Raw genomic sequence first — 14669 nt, 5'->3', positions numbered from 1 at the left:
ATCTGTGACGGGAGGGGCAGAGGCAATGAGCAGGGCAAGAATGACAGGAGCAGGAAATGAACATGACAAGGCAGACAGAAGCAGGATCATAACAGAGACACCTTACTGTTAGCAAGGTATCTCATGAACTAATGACAGGATCATAATGAAACTTTCAGAAATTATAAGTGGACTAATATCTTGAACTGATTAACTTTTGGATTCAATCCTGCTTAAGATAACCATAAAATGAGGGACTACAAATAAAAAACTACAAAGATGGCCACCAGGAAAATACCCAGAACAATACTTATTAGGTTGGTATATGAACACCTAAGAATCATGACTGAAATCACATCAAATTTTTATYCTCTCATTAGTATTTTTAGGTCCAATTAATAGAAGTCATCAAATAATTATGTGACAAATTAACTTCTTCACAACTCATACCTCAGGCAGCTTGGGGAGTTAAACACATTTACGATAAATATTAATATACTGTATTTCAAACGAATATGTCTCTATTGAGTAGGAAACATTGAACAATCTTAATATRTCAATTACATTTTGATTTATGTACATATACATATAAACATAAACAGACACTTACWGTCAGGGTGAAGGAAGACAATGAAAAATGTCAGAATGAAAGTTGAAGCAGCTGAGCCCCCAGAGGCTTGCATCTGCTCCAATCTGGCAACCATGCTTCTCACACACACTCGTGTACATGCTGTAATGCAAACACGCACCTGCCAACCATGTCTACATAGGGCGAACACCAAACTGCTGGAAAAGATTAAGTTGGCAAAGGGTTTCATGAATTGGGTACACAATTCTTGGAACATGAGCTGAAGTATTCACTTTATGACACTTGCCTTTACTCTGACTGCAGATCCTTGGCACAATTATCTAATATTTAGATTAATATTCTTTTAAGAAATCCTTCCGAACCGCTGATGAATTTATTTGATCTAATAAAATAAAGAAATAAAATAAATGTAAACAAATGAGGAACAGAACAAAAGTGAACATGCCATGAACTTCTATCTCTTTTAGAAGACTTTCTCTAAAAAAAAAAAAAGAACGATGATATGAACTTGACAGTATTATCTTTATTTTGTTTATTTTTTTAAGGATGTGCTGGCCTCAATCAGATTGTGACTATGTGAATAATGAGTGACAGTAGCTATCTGCTTCTATACTGTAGGTTCGAATATTCCCTTACCTGATTGGTCGGGAGTCAGCCTTTGCAGATAACTTGAAATGGATGGCATGTGCTAACAAAGGTAAGATCTTATAGATTTCCTTCTCCTTATAAGTATTGCAGTGGAAAGTTGGAGACTGTTACTTTAAGTCAAGTAAAAATATTAAAACATTGTGGAACTTTGAATTTGTTTGACACGTGTTTGCATGTTTGCATTTAGTACCGTTAATGAGTTTGTCAGTGCTCATCAGTATAGCCACTTCTACACGACATCAGGCAGCTGGTTCCATTCGCCCAAATGGGATATGTCACAGTTCTTTAAATTCCTCTGTGCCTAAAGTCCACTCATGCGAATACACTACTTAATATCTGCTTTGTAAACAGTCATGGTTGTCTCGGTGCATAGATCACTTTCTCCCAGGTTCTATATTTAGCTAGGAGATGGGTGACAGAGACAGTCTGGTTTCATTTCCTCAGGCTGCAGGAGATAAGCCACAGGTCACACAAAGGATGTGTATGTGTTTTTGTTCAGTGTCTCTAATATGTCTCCGCACAGAAGAACGTGGGCCTCATCATGCATGAAAAAGTTTGCAGTTTTCACATTGAAATTTGGTGGACAGACCAAGTTCTAAAAGTGGGTACACACAAAAATATTCAGATTTATGCCTGTTTTTGTGCACATTTCTTCTATGCATCCCAATTCATCCATTTGGATCGTTCATGAACAAATATGCAAATAGTATACATGGCAAGCTACAACCATGTGCCCAAATAACCATGGCAAAGGTTTCACAAAGGGCAAATTAATAAGAATAACGATTTTACTGAATGCAACATATGTAGATGTACTAGTATCAGAAGTTGAGGCAAGTGGTAAAATATGTTTTGATAGTCATTCCTCCGCAGTTAGTAATAAAATAAAATTTAAAAAAATAGATTGGTGGATGGTGGCAGCAGCTGGTATTGCAGCAGGATCTCAATTCCAGTCTCTGCTCAAAGATTTTAAAAGTAGTTTGCTCTAAATTTCAATGTCTAAAAGCTGGCTGCTGCTCACTGATATAGTGTTGCAGTCACATTGAAGGGGGATTTGATATACCTGGGCATCATAGAGATGAAGCCGTCCCATACGGCTAACATGGTACGGCTCAGGAACGATTGTGAAATACTCAACCATTCAGCCATCTTCCCTGTGAAAGAACCTCAGCAGACTGAAGACTTGAACTGGAACCAGCATTGCACATCTTTTCCTAGATTTCCTCCATAATACCCGGGCCAGTTTAGCACAGAGTTCCAATTGGATGGCCCTGTGCTCTTTAAATCATATAGTAAGATTGGCATCATTGTGTTCCAGCAGGTTGATGTCAACCCTGAAAACACGGATCTGTTGTTGATGTCCTCCAGCAGCACCAAAGCTGCCATTGTTCCACTATTACATTCAACTCTACGCAGCTGTTACACACTAAGGATCTTCCATTCATTAATATGTTTTAATACATTTTTCTCTTTACAGATGATTACCAGTTAACAGTTTGTATGCATATACAGAAAATGTCACAATATTTTAGCAACTTGTAGTTTAATTTAATTTGGTTAAATGGCACCATGCGTAGGTACTTTGGCTGCCATGGACTGTTTGTGTAAAACCTGATGTAATTTTATTGGAAATTTCCTCTCAGCAGACTCATATGTCACCATGAGCGCTGCTGGATTTTCGCAGCAGGGCCATTCTGTTTTTACCCACAAACAACCAAATCAATCTACATGAGCACAGTCAAAATTTCCCAAGAAAGAAATAATAAAGCACAGAAAATTCCTCCCACTTTGTTCCAGTAGTTGTGTTTTACTTCACATTTTTTCCACACTATTTCCTTCCACTCCATCAGTTATGTCCCTGTTTCGGGATATTTGTTATTTGTATTTTGCTTACATATGACCCAGACCCAGGTTTTAAAAAAAAGATGTTTCTGCCCCCGTTCTTACCAGACCACGTGCAGCATGAGCATCTTGTACATGCAACAGGTGTGTGTCGCGTCACTGACAGCAGGGCACATTCATTTTTCTTTAGCCGACTCATCTCACTGGCCCCAGTGGCTCAGCCTGAAGGACGCCCTCAGCCTTCCAGAGGGAGCAATCATTCCCAGCTCACTGCTGTGATAAACGATGCAGTCAGACTGCTGCTTTTTTTGCCATGTAAGTGTGTGTCGGTGTTACATTGTCTGCTGGGAGAACAACAAGATTCAAATGTTTTTTGAGATTGGAAAAACAAAAAACAAAAAAAAAGTCCTCTCCCAGGTTACAATTTGAGCCAAGTGATTTTGTGCTGCTGCAGTGATTATAGTTATCAGTGTTCCAGGGTTTGAAAATAAGGAGTCACCCTTTTATAAATGTTTTTTCTCAGTTTTTCTTTTTTTTTTCTTACGTGACCATAGATATGACATTAGGTGATCATTGTTGATGTTGCAGCAGGTTATTTGGGCTGAGAGGAGGCATCTCTCATAAATCCTCACATTGTGTCTCGACTTTAGATCGTCTCTCTGTAAAGGTTTTGCTGGAAGCAATGACCCCAAAATCTATTTCCTCAAGCTATGATTTTCTACTTGACTGCCTCACAGTGATGGAGGCCGTTTGCTGTTTTTATGGTTGGGTGGAAATTTGTTGGTCTCTTACTTTTCTCTTTTCTCACTGTGTCACTTCTTGTCCTCTATCTCTGTCAGACTGTGGCCCTCATTCCCTTTTAGTCCCCCACTTTCTTTCCCCCTGCTGAGATAACAGTATCCCCTCCTCCACAAATACATTAGCGGCATAATGATGGCATTACCATTGTGGAAAATGGCATTGCATTTGGTTTAACTGAGGCAGCTTCCACATTACATTTACATATCACTTAACCGTTCACAATGCTGGTATGCCCTGACTTTAGCATTATTTTATGTAATCCTTGGAGTCTAAAGTTTTTATTTTCTTTCTTTTATCAAGTAAGTCTCTACTGCCCTCTGTGTTGTTTCTCAGCTTTAGAAAATTTGACTTTTTCAGTCTTCTGATTTCAACCGACTCAAAGGTATTGTGTACTTATGTTGATCACAACCAGACTTACCAGCACAGGTGATTTTTGCCAGGCTCACTGTTACTACCTGCCAGTTGAGGCTTTTTGAGCTTCTCTGCTAAAATTATGTGGCTTGTCTGTTTCTGATGGGAGCCAGTTCATGCAACAGTGAGCAGAGATGCTGGGCAGCAAGTCAAACACTGAAACAGAACAAAGCAGCAAAACATCATGTCAGGAAATGGCACTCAGTCAAAAAATAAAATAAAATAAAATAAAATAAAATAAAAAAGAGAACTTTGTTTATTATAAACAATAGCTTCATCAACTAAAAATACATGTTGTAATAAAAGCATCATTATAAGCTTGTTAAACTTTCAAACATTAAACTAATAAAACAGCTACTGAGTTTCAAACATGACCACATGCAAACCAAAAGTGTAAGTTGTACTTTCATTCATTTATTTAATTAAACCTTATTTGACTATGCATTCTGTGTTTATCAGTTTATCAATATTTCGGTCAATTAATAAAAAAACTGTGTTTTCACTGAAAAATTAAATAYCATAGAACATGTCCATGAACCATAAGACACACACATAGTTTTGAAACAGAGGCCTCACATGTGATTTTGACCCTCAGGTAAAAAGAGGATTATTAAGAAAAGCTTGAAATTCCAAGAACATGAAAGAATACATGGAAATGAGAACTTATAAATTGATTGATTTAGCTCTTTTAAAGAATTATTATTTCATGCTTTATCCCTTCCCTGCTTTGAACTTTTAATACGATTTCTGTTGATCTTTAGTAAAATCAGTATTTTGTTCTCATGACTGTGTTTTTTTGGTAAGGAAAAGAGGTGTTTTATTTCCAGCAAAAATTACATTTATTGGTSATTTTGGTTTAACCCTTCTAGCTAATGGTGCTACAATAGACCTTGGAGCCAGTTATATCAACTTTTCTTTGATTGTCTTAACCTGGCCCTAAGAACTAAAGATGTTGATGATTAAAAAGAGCAAGATTTTTCTGTTCACAYTATCATTTAAATAGTAAGTAAACCTTTTTGCTCTCTTTGTCCCACAGGCTACTTCACTCAAATTTCCACACTGGCAGACGTACAAGAGAATGTGATGGAGTATCTCCACGTGCTGAGTCGTCCCAAAGTCATTGACCGGGAGCATGACACAGTGTGGACTGAGGCATACATTGACAGCACCGTGAGTTGACCAGACTGTCACAGGACAAATGCTGGACTAGAATTAAATTAAGTAACCCACAAAACCTCCTGTTTAAATTGTATTTTTTTAAAAAATCACATTTTTAGATTGATGTAAACACTCAAGATAAAAAGGAACATGAATAAAATACAAGCAGAGGGTTTACCACTTTGCATCTCTGAGTGCTAAGTGTATTCTTGCATGTGCAGCAGATGGAATCATTAAGAAAATGTGCCTCCTGTGTGTGTTTGGGACTCTTGTTGCGTGAACAGAACATTGACCCAATCCCAGGATGCAGATGGCAGACAATTACTTCTCACTACGATATAACTTTAAAAAGCAGAAGCCCTTAAAACATCTTTTTTTAATCTTTTTGTAGTTTGTGACACAATGAGATTTCCTTACAAGAAAATAAATGATAATTGCCCATTCACTGCAAATGAAAATTTACACACTCAGTACAACATGTTGTTATACTGATACATGCTCGACTGTACATTTTGCTCGAGTAATTATACAGAGCGAAGAAAGCAGCTGCTTTCATTGACTTCTGTATAAATTTAAAAAATGAGAGATGTAAAATATCAAATGGAACTGCCATACTGCCAGAAAGAATTTCAAAAACATCCCAATTCATGAAAATGTAGTTTTTCCTCTGTGTGCCTAAGTTTTTGAACAATTTTCTTTCTTTCTTCACTTTTCTTTGTCCTCTAATCCACCTTCATTTATGAAAAAAGAATGCATTCACTTAGGAAGCCCAGACAGTGGATTTATTTCCTGCACCTCAGCCCTACTGACTCAAAAACATCTTTCTTCACCAAATGCAGTTTTTGTTAAAGCCAATAGATGTTTGCAGACTTTGCCATTCTAGCAGTGGAGAGCTTTCTGACCGTCTCTCTGCACTCCTCCTCTTTCCCCCCCTTTAAACTGCCCTCCTTAGCTCCCCCAAGCACAACAGGTAAAAAAAAAATTWAAAAAATCTTATTTGRGGCCATCATATTATCAAGGCTGCTGTACATCGATGTGCATTTCATGTGCATGTGTGTTTTGATTTGTGATACCTGTAAGAAGAAGCTGATCTTTGAGGTAACTATCTTGTTTGACATTTGTATGCTGTTTGTCAACTTCCAGACTCTGTTCACGCCTCATTGTTTCTTCGGTGTATCGCTCCGCTCTGCATGTCTGGTTAAAGAAAGTCGCACATCTGTGCAACACGCTCATTCATCAGTCGTGGTGTGATGTTAGCTGTGCTTTGCTAGTGTATCTGCAGGCTGGTGGTGTGATCTTGTGTGTCAAGTGTGAGGTTACGTTTTGCTCTTTGGCCTGCGTAATTTCAGTGTGGAAACACGATTGTCTCTGTGTTATTTGTTTTGGTGGAATTTTCCAAAATAAGCTGTTTTGTCATCTTCTTGGGTGAAAATCCAATAGTCCTTAATGACTCTGTCGGGATGATCTGTTCTGATGCTTTTTCATCGTTTTCACTGGATTTCAGTGATTTATGAATCCTATGTGGCTCGAGATAAGCAGCTCTATAATCATAACAATGATGATGATGAACAAAAAGAGTGCTCTGCTTCTCTGCCAGCAGGAGCTCAGCACAGAACTGTCTCATTAGAAAGCTGGGAGGCGTTTGTCTGACAAAGCACTGTTAACGGGATAGAAYGGTGCTGATTGACATCAAAATGGCTCAGCAGAAAACAAAAATGGATATCACATTTTCAGATATGACAATTAGGATTAACAACGATTCAACGCTGCTTCTTTGTATTTAAAAGGAAATGCGGAGATCTTTTGAAAGGAGGTTCAGTGAAAATGTTATGAGCAGGCAACATCTTACCTGTTGTAGATAGTTTTTTGAATGACTTCTGTGTTGTTAGTCTTGCAAGAATTCAACCTTTTCTCCAAATTTAGGCCAATGAATGAGTTATCTACAAGATATCAATTGTTCATAACTTTTCCACAGAACTGCACTTAGAACAACCTGAATTGTCACTAACAAATCTTCCTTCTCTGACTTGAATACTATGACACACGGACAAAAGAACCCCTCAGCGGAAAAAAAAAATAGCAAAACAAAAATGTGCAGCAGCTTGGTCATAGAGTCAGATAAGATGTTAGCAACTCTCGGGTTTGCTCTATCTGTGTTAGCAAAGTGATGGACRTTTGGGATTTGTGTTCTGGGACTCATGTGTATCATCTTTCCAGATGTAGAGTCATACTRTCTGTTCTCGGCTCTGCATCCTTTTCGATGCAACCCAATAATTTCTCTTTACTTGACAATATGTCCCTTTCATGTTTCGCTTTGCTTCTCCTTCCCCACACYTTGCCTTTTTATCAAAGTTCTCCTCTCCTGTCCTGTCCCATGCCTGCCCCCTCCTACCCTTTGTCTCTCCAGCTTCATTCATCATTCTGTGGCTCATTTGGCTTTGTTTCCTATTCTCTATGAAATCATTTGATGGTGGAGATCAGGGACACTGRGCAAGGTTTAGATGAGGAGAATGTGTCTGAGGGGTTATTTTAGGAGAAGCATTGGACAGGTTATACATAGATATGATGTGAGGAATCTTATGAGTAAAGGTATTAGAGAACATTGGGAAATACAGCGTGTGGGCACGAGTTGAAAGTTTTCAAACAGAGACATAACTTAAATGATACTTAAACAAACATAAAAACTGACAAATGGCAAATCTCAAGACACTTGGAAACATCTGCATGATGAAATGAAGTTGTCATCAATCTGAAATATCACAACGGATATTTGAACACGCTTCTGTTTCACAGCGTTTTTTTTTTCTTCTAATGTTCCCAAACACCTGTACAGTTAAAAAATGTTTTTTATTGGATTCATGCAAGCTTTGTTTCCCATGGAGTTTGTTTTTAGCCTCTCCCATGAGACCACATGGGAGGGGTTTTGGCTCCAGTGATTACACAGACCATCATCATTAAACCTTATCTCCAAGGCAACATGGGTCACCTCATTTCCCGGCACATATTTTGTCACAGCGTAGTAGATCATGAGGTTTTCTATGAGATGCCAAACACAAACCACGGGTGTGTTATTGAGCCCTCAGAGGGCTGTTAGTGTCTTGGCGTTTATGTCAGGAGGGTGTTAAGTGCATAATRGTCTATACTGGCATTCATTTTCCTTTTCTGATCCACTGTGGGAGAAATGGCRTACAACTCATTTACCTTGTCTGGTCTGACTGACCAAAGATAAATCCACAAAAGTAAAGAATGTAAAGGCTACTCAAAATATGTGCTGAGCTCWCATTTTGCATTAGAAGTCCATGAGTTCAACAAACTATGAGGTGCCTTTCAGGGACAAAAGCACATGGCTGTTTTTTCTAATACAGCTGAATAAAATTATTTTGTTCCTATGTTTAAATGAAACTGCACAATTACAGGAGTTTATTTTAAATAATCGGTTTGATTCACACTTTATTTCGCAAGTGCAAACAATGCAAACTGCATATATTGTCATGTTGCGAATACATACACAAAACTGTCCAATTAGAGTTTAGATTTATACCCCAAGCAGAACCCGAGCCAAAATCTGAGCTGGGTCAGGCCGAAATTATACGCTTGATGGTCGGGTCTGGCTCAGACTCCTGTGGCATGTTTTTTTATAAGCCTGCAATACAAACAGCACAGCCTCTGCAGCTACAAACACACTCAGAGGTGTCTGTCCCTGCAAGAGCTGAAAAAAAGGCTGACATTTGTGTGATAATAGGGACAAAATTATACTAAATGAGGATTCAATTATTTTATTTTTATTTATTTATTTATTTATTTATTTATTTATTTTTTGCAGGGGCTCAAAATTTGTTTCCAATTCAAGTGACAGGACAGCCACTGAACTCATGTGGGGAAACTGAAAACCATGCAAAAGTTTCAAGACAGTCACAGTTTGTTGCCAGCATTTGAAATCCGTAGATACTGGATGGTAGTGAGAAACATTTGTTTACATGTGGTCTTTTTATAGTAAGCATATCCTGTTACTTACTTTACATACCTATTTATTTTTCCTGAAGCAAGAAGCCCCAATTTTCCCCAAATGTGACTTTACTGAAACATACTCCTTCTCAGATTAATGTCCATGTGCAGAGAGCATACAGTGAAGGGATTGCTTGCCAGTCYGGTGATATATGATCTAATAGACCCRGCTTGGAAATATATGATTATTTTTAGAAGATGCTTTGCTCATGTCTCCTGCCCTTTGATCGATGACGTTCTGCAGCAGCAAGGCTATCCATTGTTACAACAGCTGTACTTAGGTGTGCTTTGTTCTCTCTTTGATGTTCAATACTTCTCTCTGGATTTCTATTACCAGCTGTCTGAGCACAGGTCACCCATCCCCTTTTCTTCAATAGATTAGGAAGRCAGAATGGATACTAACAATGTCCTGTCACTGCTTGTTATTGCTGTTGCAAAGAAGTGCAAGGGCTGTGCAATGAAGAAGGTAGGCTGTAGTGGAAACACGGTTAAAGGGGGGTAGAGTTCCCAAACCAAAATGCCAAATTGGGAACCAATTGAGGTAGGTTCAGCAAAATCCTATGAAYCAATATTAACTTTGTTCTAGGCTATATTTTGCACTTAATAAATATGTTTGCTTGAACAAAAACTAAATAAGCACCTGACATATTGACAGTTTAAACATTTCTGACTGGACAAGGTCAGCCCATTGTTTGTCGAGCACAAAGTCTTCTTCAGACTTTTCATTGCCGTGTCAAGTTCTTATCTCCAACGGGTGCTGTCATCAGATACAGACAGCTGCTGGAAAGATAAATATCATAATTATTCCAGCAGTCTTTGGAGAGCGAAGATACTCGGATCCTAACTGGAAGCACTGCCTTTGGATAAGCTTATTCTGCAAGAGATCAAAGGCGGACTCTGATTGAACACATTTTAAGGCAAATAAAATGCATGAATAAAACATGTCATGGAAGTTTTGAAGGTCCCTGAAGAAGATAACATGACTAGAGCGGCTGGAGGAACCCCATCCACTTCAATTTAGGGGGGAAATTTTATGTAGGTTGAAAAAATAAGGCGCTCCATATGTGACAATAACTGGTAAATGGACTATAAGTTCAGTCCATTTACCAGAGCGCGTTATCAAGCCCCTCCAGACCCCAAAGCGCTTTACACTTACAGACATTCACACATTCACAGTCACATTCTCACACTGATGATGGTAAGCTACTTTGTAGCCACAGCTGCCCTGGGGCACACAGAGAGGTGGAGCTGCCATGCACCTGCGYCACCGGACCCTCTGACCACCATCAGTAGGCAAGGTTGGCGAAGTGTCTTACCCAAGGACACGACTGAGACTTGGGATCAAACTGGCGACCTTCCAGGACGACTCCCCTAACCACTCCACCACAGCCACCCCATAAATAAATAAATGACATTTCATATAATATTCATGTAATCCCTGATCGGATGAGGTATATTTTGTGTGTTGTTATAACAATTATTTTTCAATATTAACTTTTCTTTTTCTATGTTTCCCTATTGTCTTTTCTTTTCACTTGCAACCCGTCACTGATATTTTTCTCATGGCACACTCAGATGGACGACGGTCAAGGTCCAGTTCTGATGACCACAGTGGCGATGCCGGTGTTCAGTACAAAGAATGAGACAGTGAGTTCATAATGACTGCTGTAGATTGTGTAGTCAATCCCTCTATTTTTTTTTCTTTCTAGCAAACTTTTAGTTTTTCTTCCTGACAAAACAACAAAAAAAAAATCTTAAAGGGGATATATCATGCAAACTCGACTTTTTTAGCCATTAAATGCATATTGTTGTGTACTTGGAGTCTCTAAGAGTGCAGAAAAGTTGAATTTAGTCTCTCCTGGTGCTGCAAATTACTATTAAAGGGATCCCCGATTAGTTGTAACATTAGACGTTATTTGAAAAACATATACTTTGACTGTAAAATAAAGACTGTAAAAATACTGTAGGATGTTCAGTTTTTATCATTTTTAAACTAAAAGTTAAAAATATATTACACGGACGGGGCCATTTTATTTATACGCAAAGCATTCTGGGTAAATGATGACATCAACTAGGTCATCGGCACAAGGCTGCTAGCGAGTTATATCCACCCTGAAGGGTAATCTTGGACAATATCTGATGATTGGCTCTTTTAAATGAAACCAGAGAGCGTTGACAGAGAGGAGAAGGTAGAAATGACTCAGCCTGTAACTGAAAATATGGATGGAGGACAACAGAGCTGCTTCATGGAAGAAGAACCCCAGCTTAGCCTGTTAACATTAGCATTAGCGCTATCACCATATATATGTATTAGCTCAGCACTACACATTCTCCTCTCGTCACTGAGGTCCTCCATCCACATGACAGAGAGGGGAAGGCAAAAATGACTCAGGATGGAGGACCTCAGTTTAGTTTGTTTGTCACGCTAGTGCCAAGCTAATACATATAAGGCAATATAGTGTCGGCGCTAGCGCAAAGGCTAACCGGCTACGCTGAGGTTCTTCTTCCATGAAGCAGCTCTGTTGTCCTCCATCCATATTTTCAGTTACAGGCTGAGTCATTTCTACCTTCTCCTCTCTGTCAACGCTCTCTGGTTTCATTRAAAAAAGAGTCAATTGTCAGATATTGTCCAAGATTAACCTTCAGGGTAGATATAGCTCCCCAGCAGCCTCACACCGATGACCTAGCTGATGTCATCAGTTACCCAGAATGCTTTGCGTGTAAATAAAATGGCTCTGTCTGTGTTAAAATATATTAAAAAAATTACAAAACTAAACAGCCTACAGTATTTTTACAGTCTTTATTTTACAGTTAAAATAAATGTTTATCAAATAAAGTTTAATGTTACAACTAACCGTGGATCCCTTTAAAAAATACTATTTATATTCTGTTTGGATTATATTTTCCAACCCAGAAAGAGACAACATCAAAATGAGTTGAACCCAGACACACGTCTGAAAAGGGATGATAGAGGGGCTTGTGGAGTTAAAATAATGAGAAGTTCATACAAAAACATTGTCCCTACAGAATGATTTAAATGTAAAAAAAAAATCTCCTTTCAAGCACATCAAATTAGACTTTTTGTTTGCATTCAAAAATTGAGAACTATCATTTAAACTTATTTGCTTTTATATAACACTAATTTCTGATTAATTGCAAATTAGTGCTTTGTGGAGCATCTGCCATTTAAATTAGTGTGATGTTGTGTAACTTTTCAAGCAAAACTATTGTAAATGTTTYAAAAATGTGTGTTTATAGAGAAACCATGGAATACTTCTTGGTGTGGTTGGGACAGATGTGCCCGTCTCTGAGCTGCTTAAAACTATCCCCAAATATAAGGTAAGCATTGCAAAATCACTTCCAATAATATCTATAATGGAGCATGTGCGTTTCTACACATTAGACCTTATGTTTTGTGTCCTCTTCTTCAGAAAGCCATTCACATCTTATTATATCTGGACTCTAAAATAATTTCAATGTTTCCTCTTTAAGATGCCATCAGTTTAGTTCTGAACTGAACTGTTAAACCCATAAATCACGATGCTGTAGACATTCTCAAATTCACATGCTTTTCAGATACTTTCTTCTGATTTATTTATTTATTTATTTTTTGTAAATCTGAAACTTGTTTGGATTTCAGGTTTTGCCATCTGAGTGTCTTGTTTGTCCGGACATGAATAATGAATTGTTCTTGTTCCGTGCTTCATCATGAAAACAATTATTCCAAATGTGAAAAATGACAAAGGGCTTGATTAGCCCAGATTTACAATTAGGGACAGATTTGCAATGWATCACTTTGGTGTGCCTGTGTTTCTGCTTATCATACCAGCTTGGCATTCATGGCTACGCCTTTGCAATCACCAACAATGGCTACATCCTCACCCATCCAGATCTACGGCCACTTGTGAGTACGTCCAACACCAGCCAGACGCTSAACTAAAAGTTAGCCTTATTATCCTAACAATCCTATTTAGAATGTAGAGATTAAAATTCAAATGCATTAAGTTTTTTTCCCCTCTTCTACTCCTACCAAGTAAATTACTGATTTGGCTTTCACAATAAGAAAGGCTGAAGACAAGTTTGACACAGAAATCTGGTGTGTAATTGTGTGAGAGTTCTGTGCTGTGTCATGTGAGTGTTCCAGTTGTGTGGCTATATGTAGATGAGGAGTGTTTTTCAGCCCTTTGCTGCTCCCTGAATAGAGAGAGATACAGCTACTTGAATGGCTGTGATTAACTCCATTGTACTCTCCCACTCCCCTGACAAGAGAGTGGGGGGAGTTGGTGTACAGACAGCGGGTGGCAGGGGAGGGCTGGGAATCGACAAAATATGAGAGAAAGTGACAGGTAAAATAAAAAATAAAAAAAGTTAAAAACAGCATTCTGGATACAAAACTGAAAAATTGAGGGATGTGAAATGAACAGATGAGGAGAGGAGAAAACAGACAGTGAAGCAGACAGACAGATGGTTTAATAGCAGCCTAATTAAAGATGTTAATGAACARTGTTTAACAGCTAATGAAGGGTGGGAGTATGTCCTTACTGACAGATAAATGGAAAAGAAGACTTAAAGGTACACACATAAGACACACAACAACTCAATGCCAATAATAACAACACATTACCAGAATTCACCTTAATGTCAGACTGACTGGGTCATTCAGCTAAAGCTGAAGTGTTGCGTTGTTTCTCATAAAAGATCAATGGATTCAACTTAATGTTTATTATTATTTTTTTTTAATGGACAATCCAATTTAAAATCATAGACATAGAGGCTAAAGTGAAGATTTTCTTTCTGAAATTTAAAAATAAACATCATCCACACTCAGTGACTCCATTGGTGACCACCAGTCCCAGCCGTACTTACGTTTCTTGTAGCAGATGGCAAGTATGTGATCTTGATAAATTACAAAACATTTTTTTATGAATGACAATAAAAATATACACAAAGAAATAAAATAATAATATAGAAAGATAATCAGTTCATTATAGTTGTTCCCATGAAATCCTAAAAACTAGAGATATGACTGATGACAGTTCTTTTCTGGATCTGACACAGGTAKACCCTTTTTCCTGCAGCACTAAAGAGGAGCAAACAGTTTAAATGAATAAACAGTTAAGTACRTTAATGAAATGATTATATACGAGCAGATGGCTTGACTGTCATAAGCATACTGCACATCAGACCTAGGAAGAGTATTAGTCTGAGCCAATATGAGAAATAAACTGCAAATCTT

The 14669-nt window shown here is 38.0% G+C and overlaps 1 protein-coding gene across 2 annotated transcripts in view; it reads left to right on the top strand.

Moving 5' to 3' along the window:
* cacna2d3a (calcium channel, voltage-dependent, alpha 2/delta subunit 3a) overlaps window positions 1-14669 on the top strand; it is a gene marked incomplete in the record, with an annotated part of 131079 nt that overhangs the window by 74884 nt on the left and 41526 nt on the right. The window contains 6 exon segments of one of the 2 annotated variants that reach the window (XM_014017570.1): window positions 1187-1265; window positions 5307-5440; window positions 6381-6398; window positions 11009-11080; window positions 12692-12772; window positions 13263-13337. In XM_014017570.1, the coding sequence (XP_013873024.1) occupies window positions 1187-1265; window positions 5307-5440; window positions 6381-6398; window positions 11009-11080; window positions 12692-12772; window positions 13263-13337 (459 nt within the window). 2 annotated transcript variants of the gene reach the window in all.

The sequence above is a fragment of the Austrofundulus limnaeus genome, unplaced genomic scaffold (assembly GCF_001266775.1).
Source record: "Austrofundulus limnaeus strain Quisiro unplaced genomic scaffold, Austrofundulus_limnaeus-1.0 Scaffold3, whole genome shotgun sequence".
Taxonomy (NCBI): Eukaryota; Metazoa; Chordata; class Actinopteri; order Cyprinodontiformes; family Rivulidae; genus Austrofundulus; species Austrofundulus limnaeus.
Note: the sequence above shows the minus strand (reverse complement) of the source record. Positions and strands in the feature narration are given on the sequence as shown.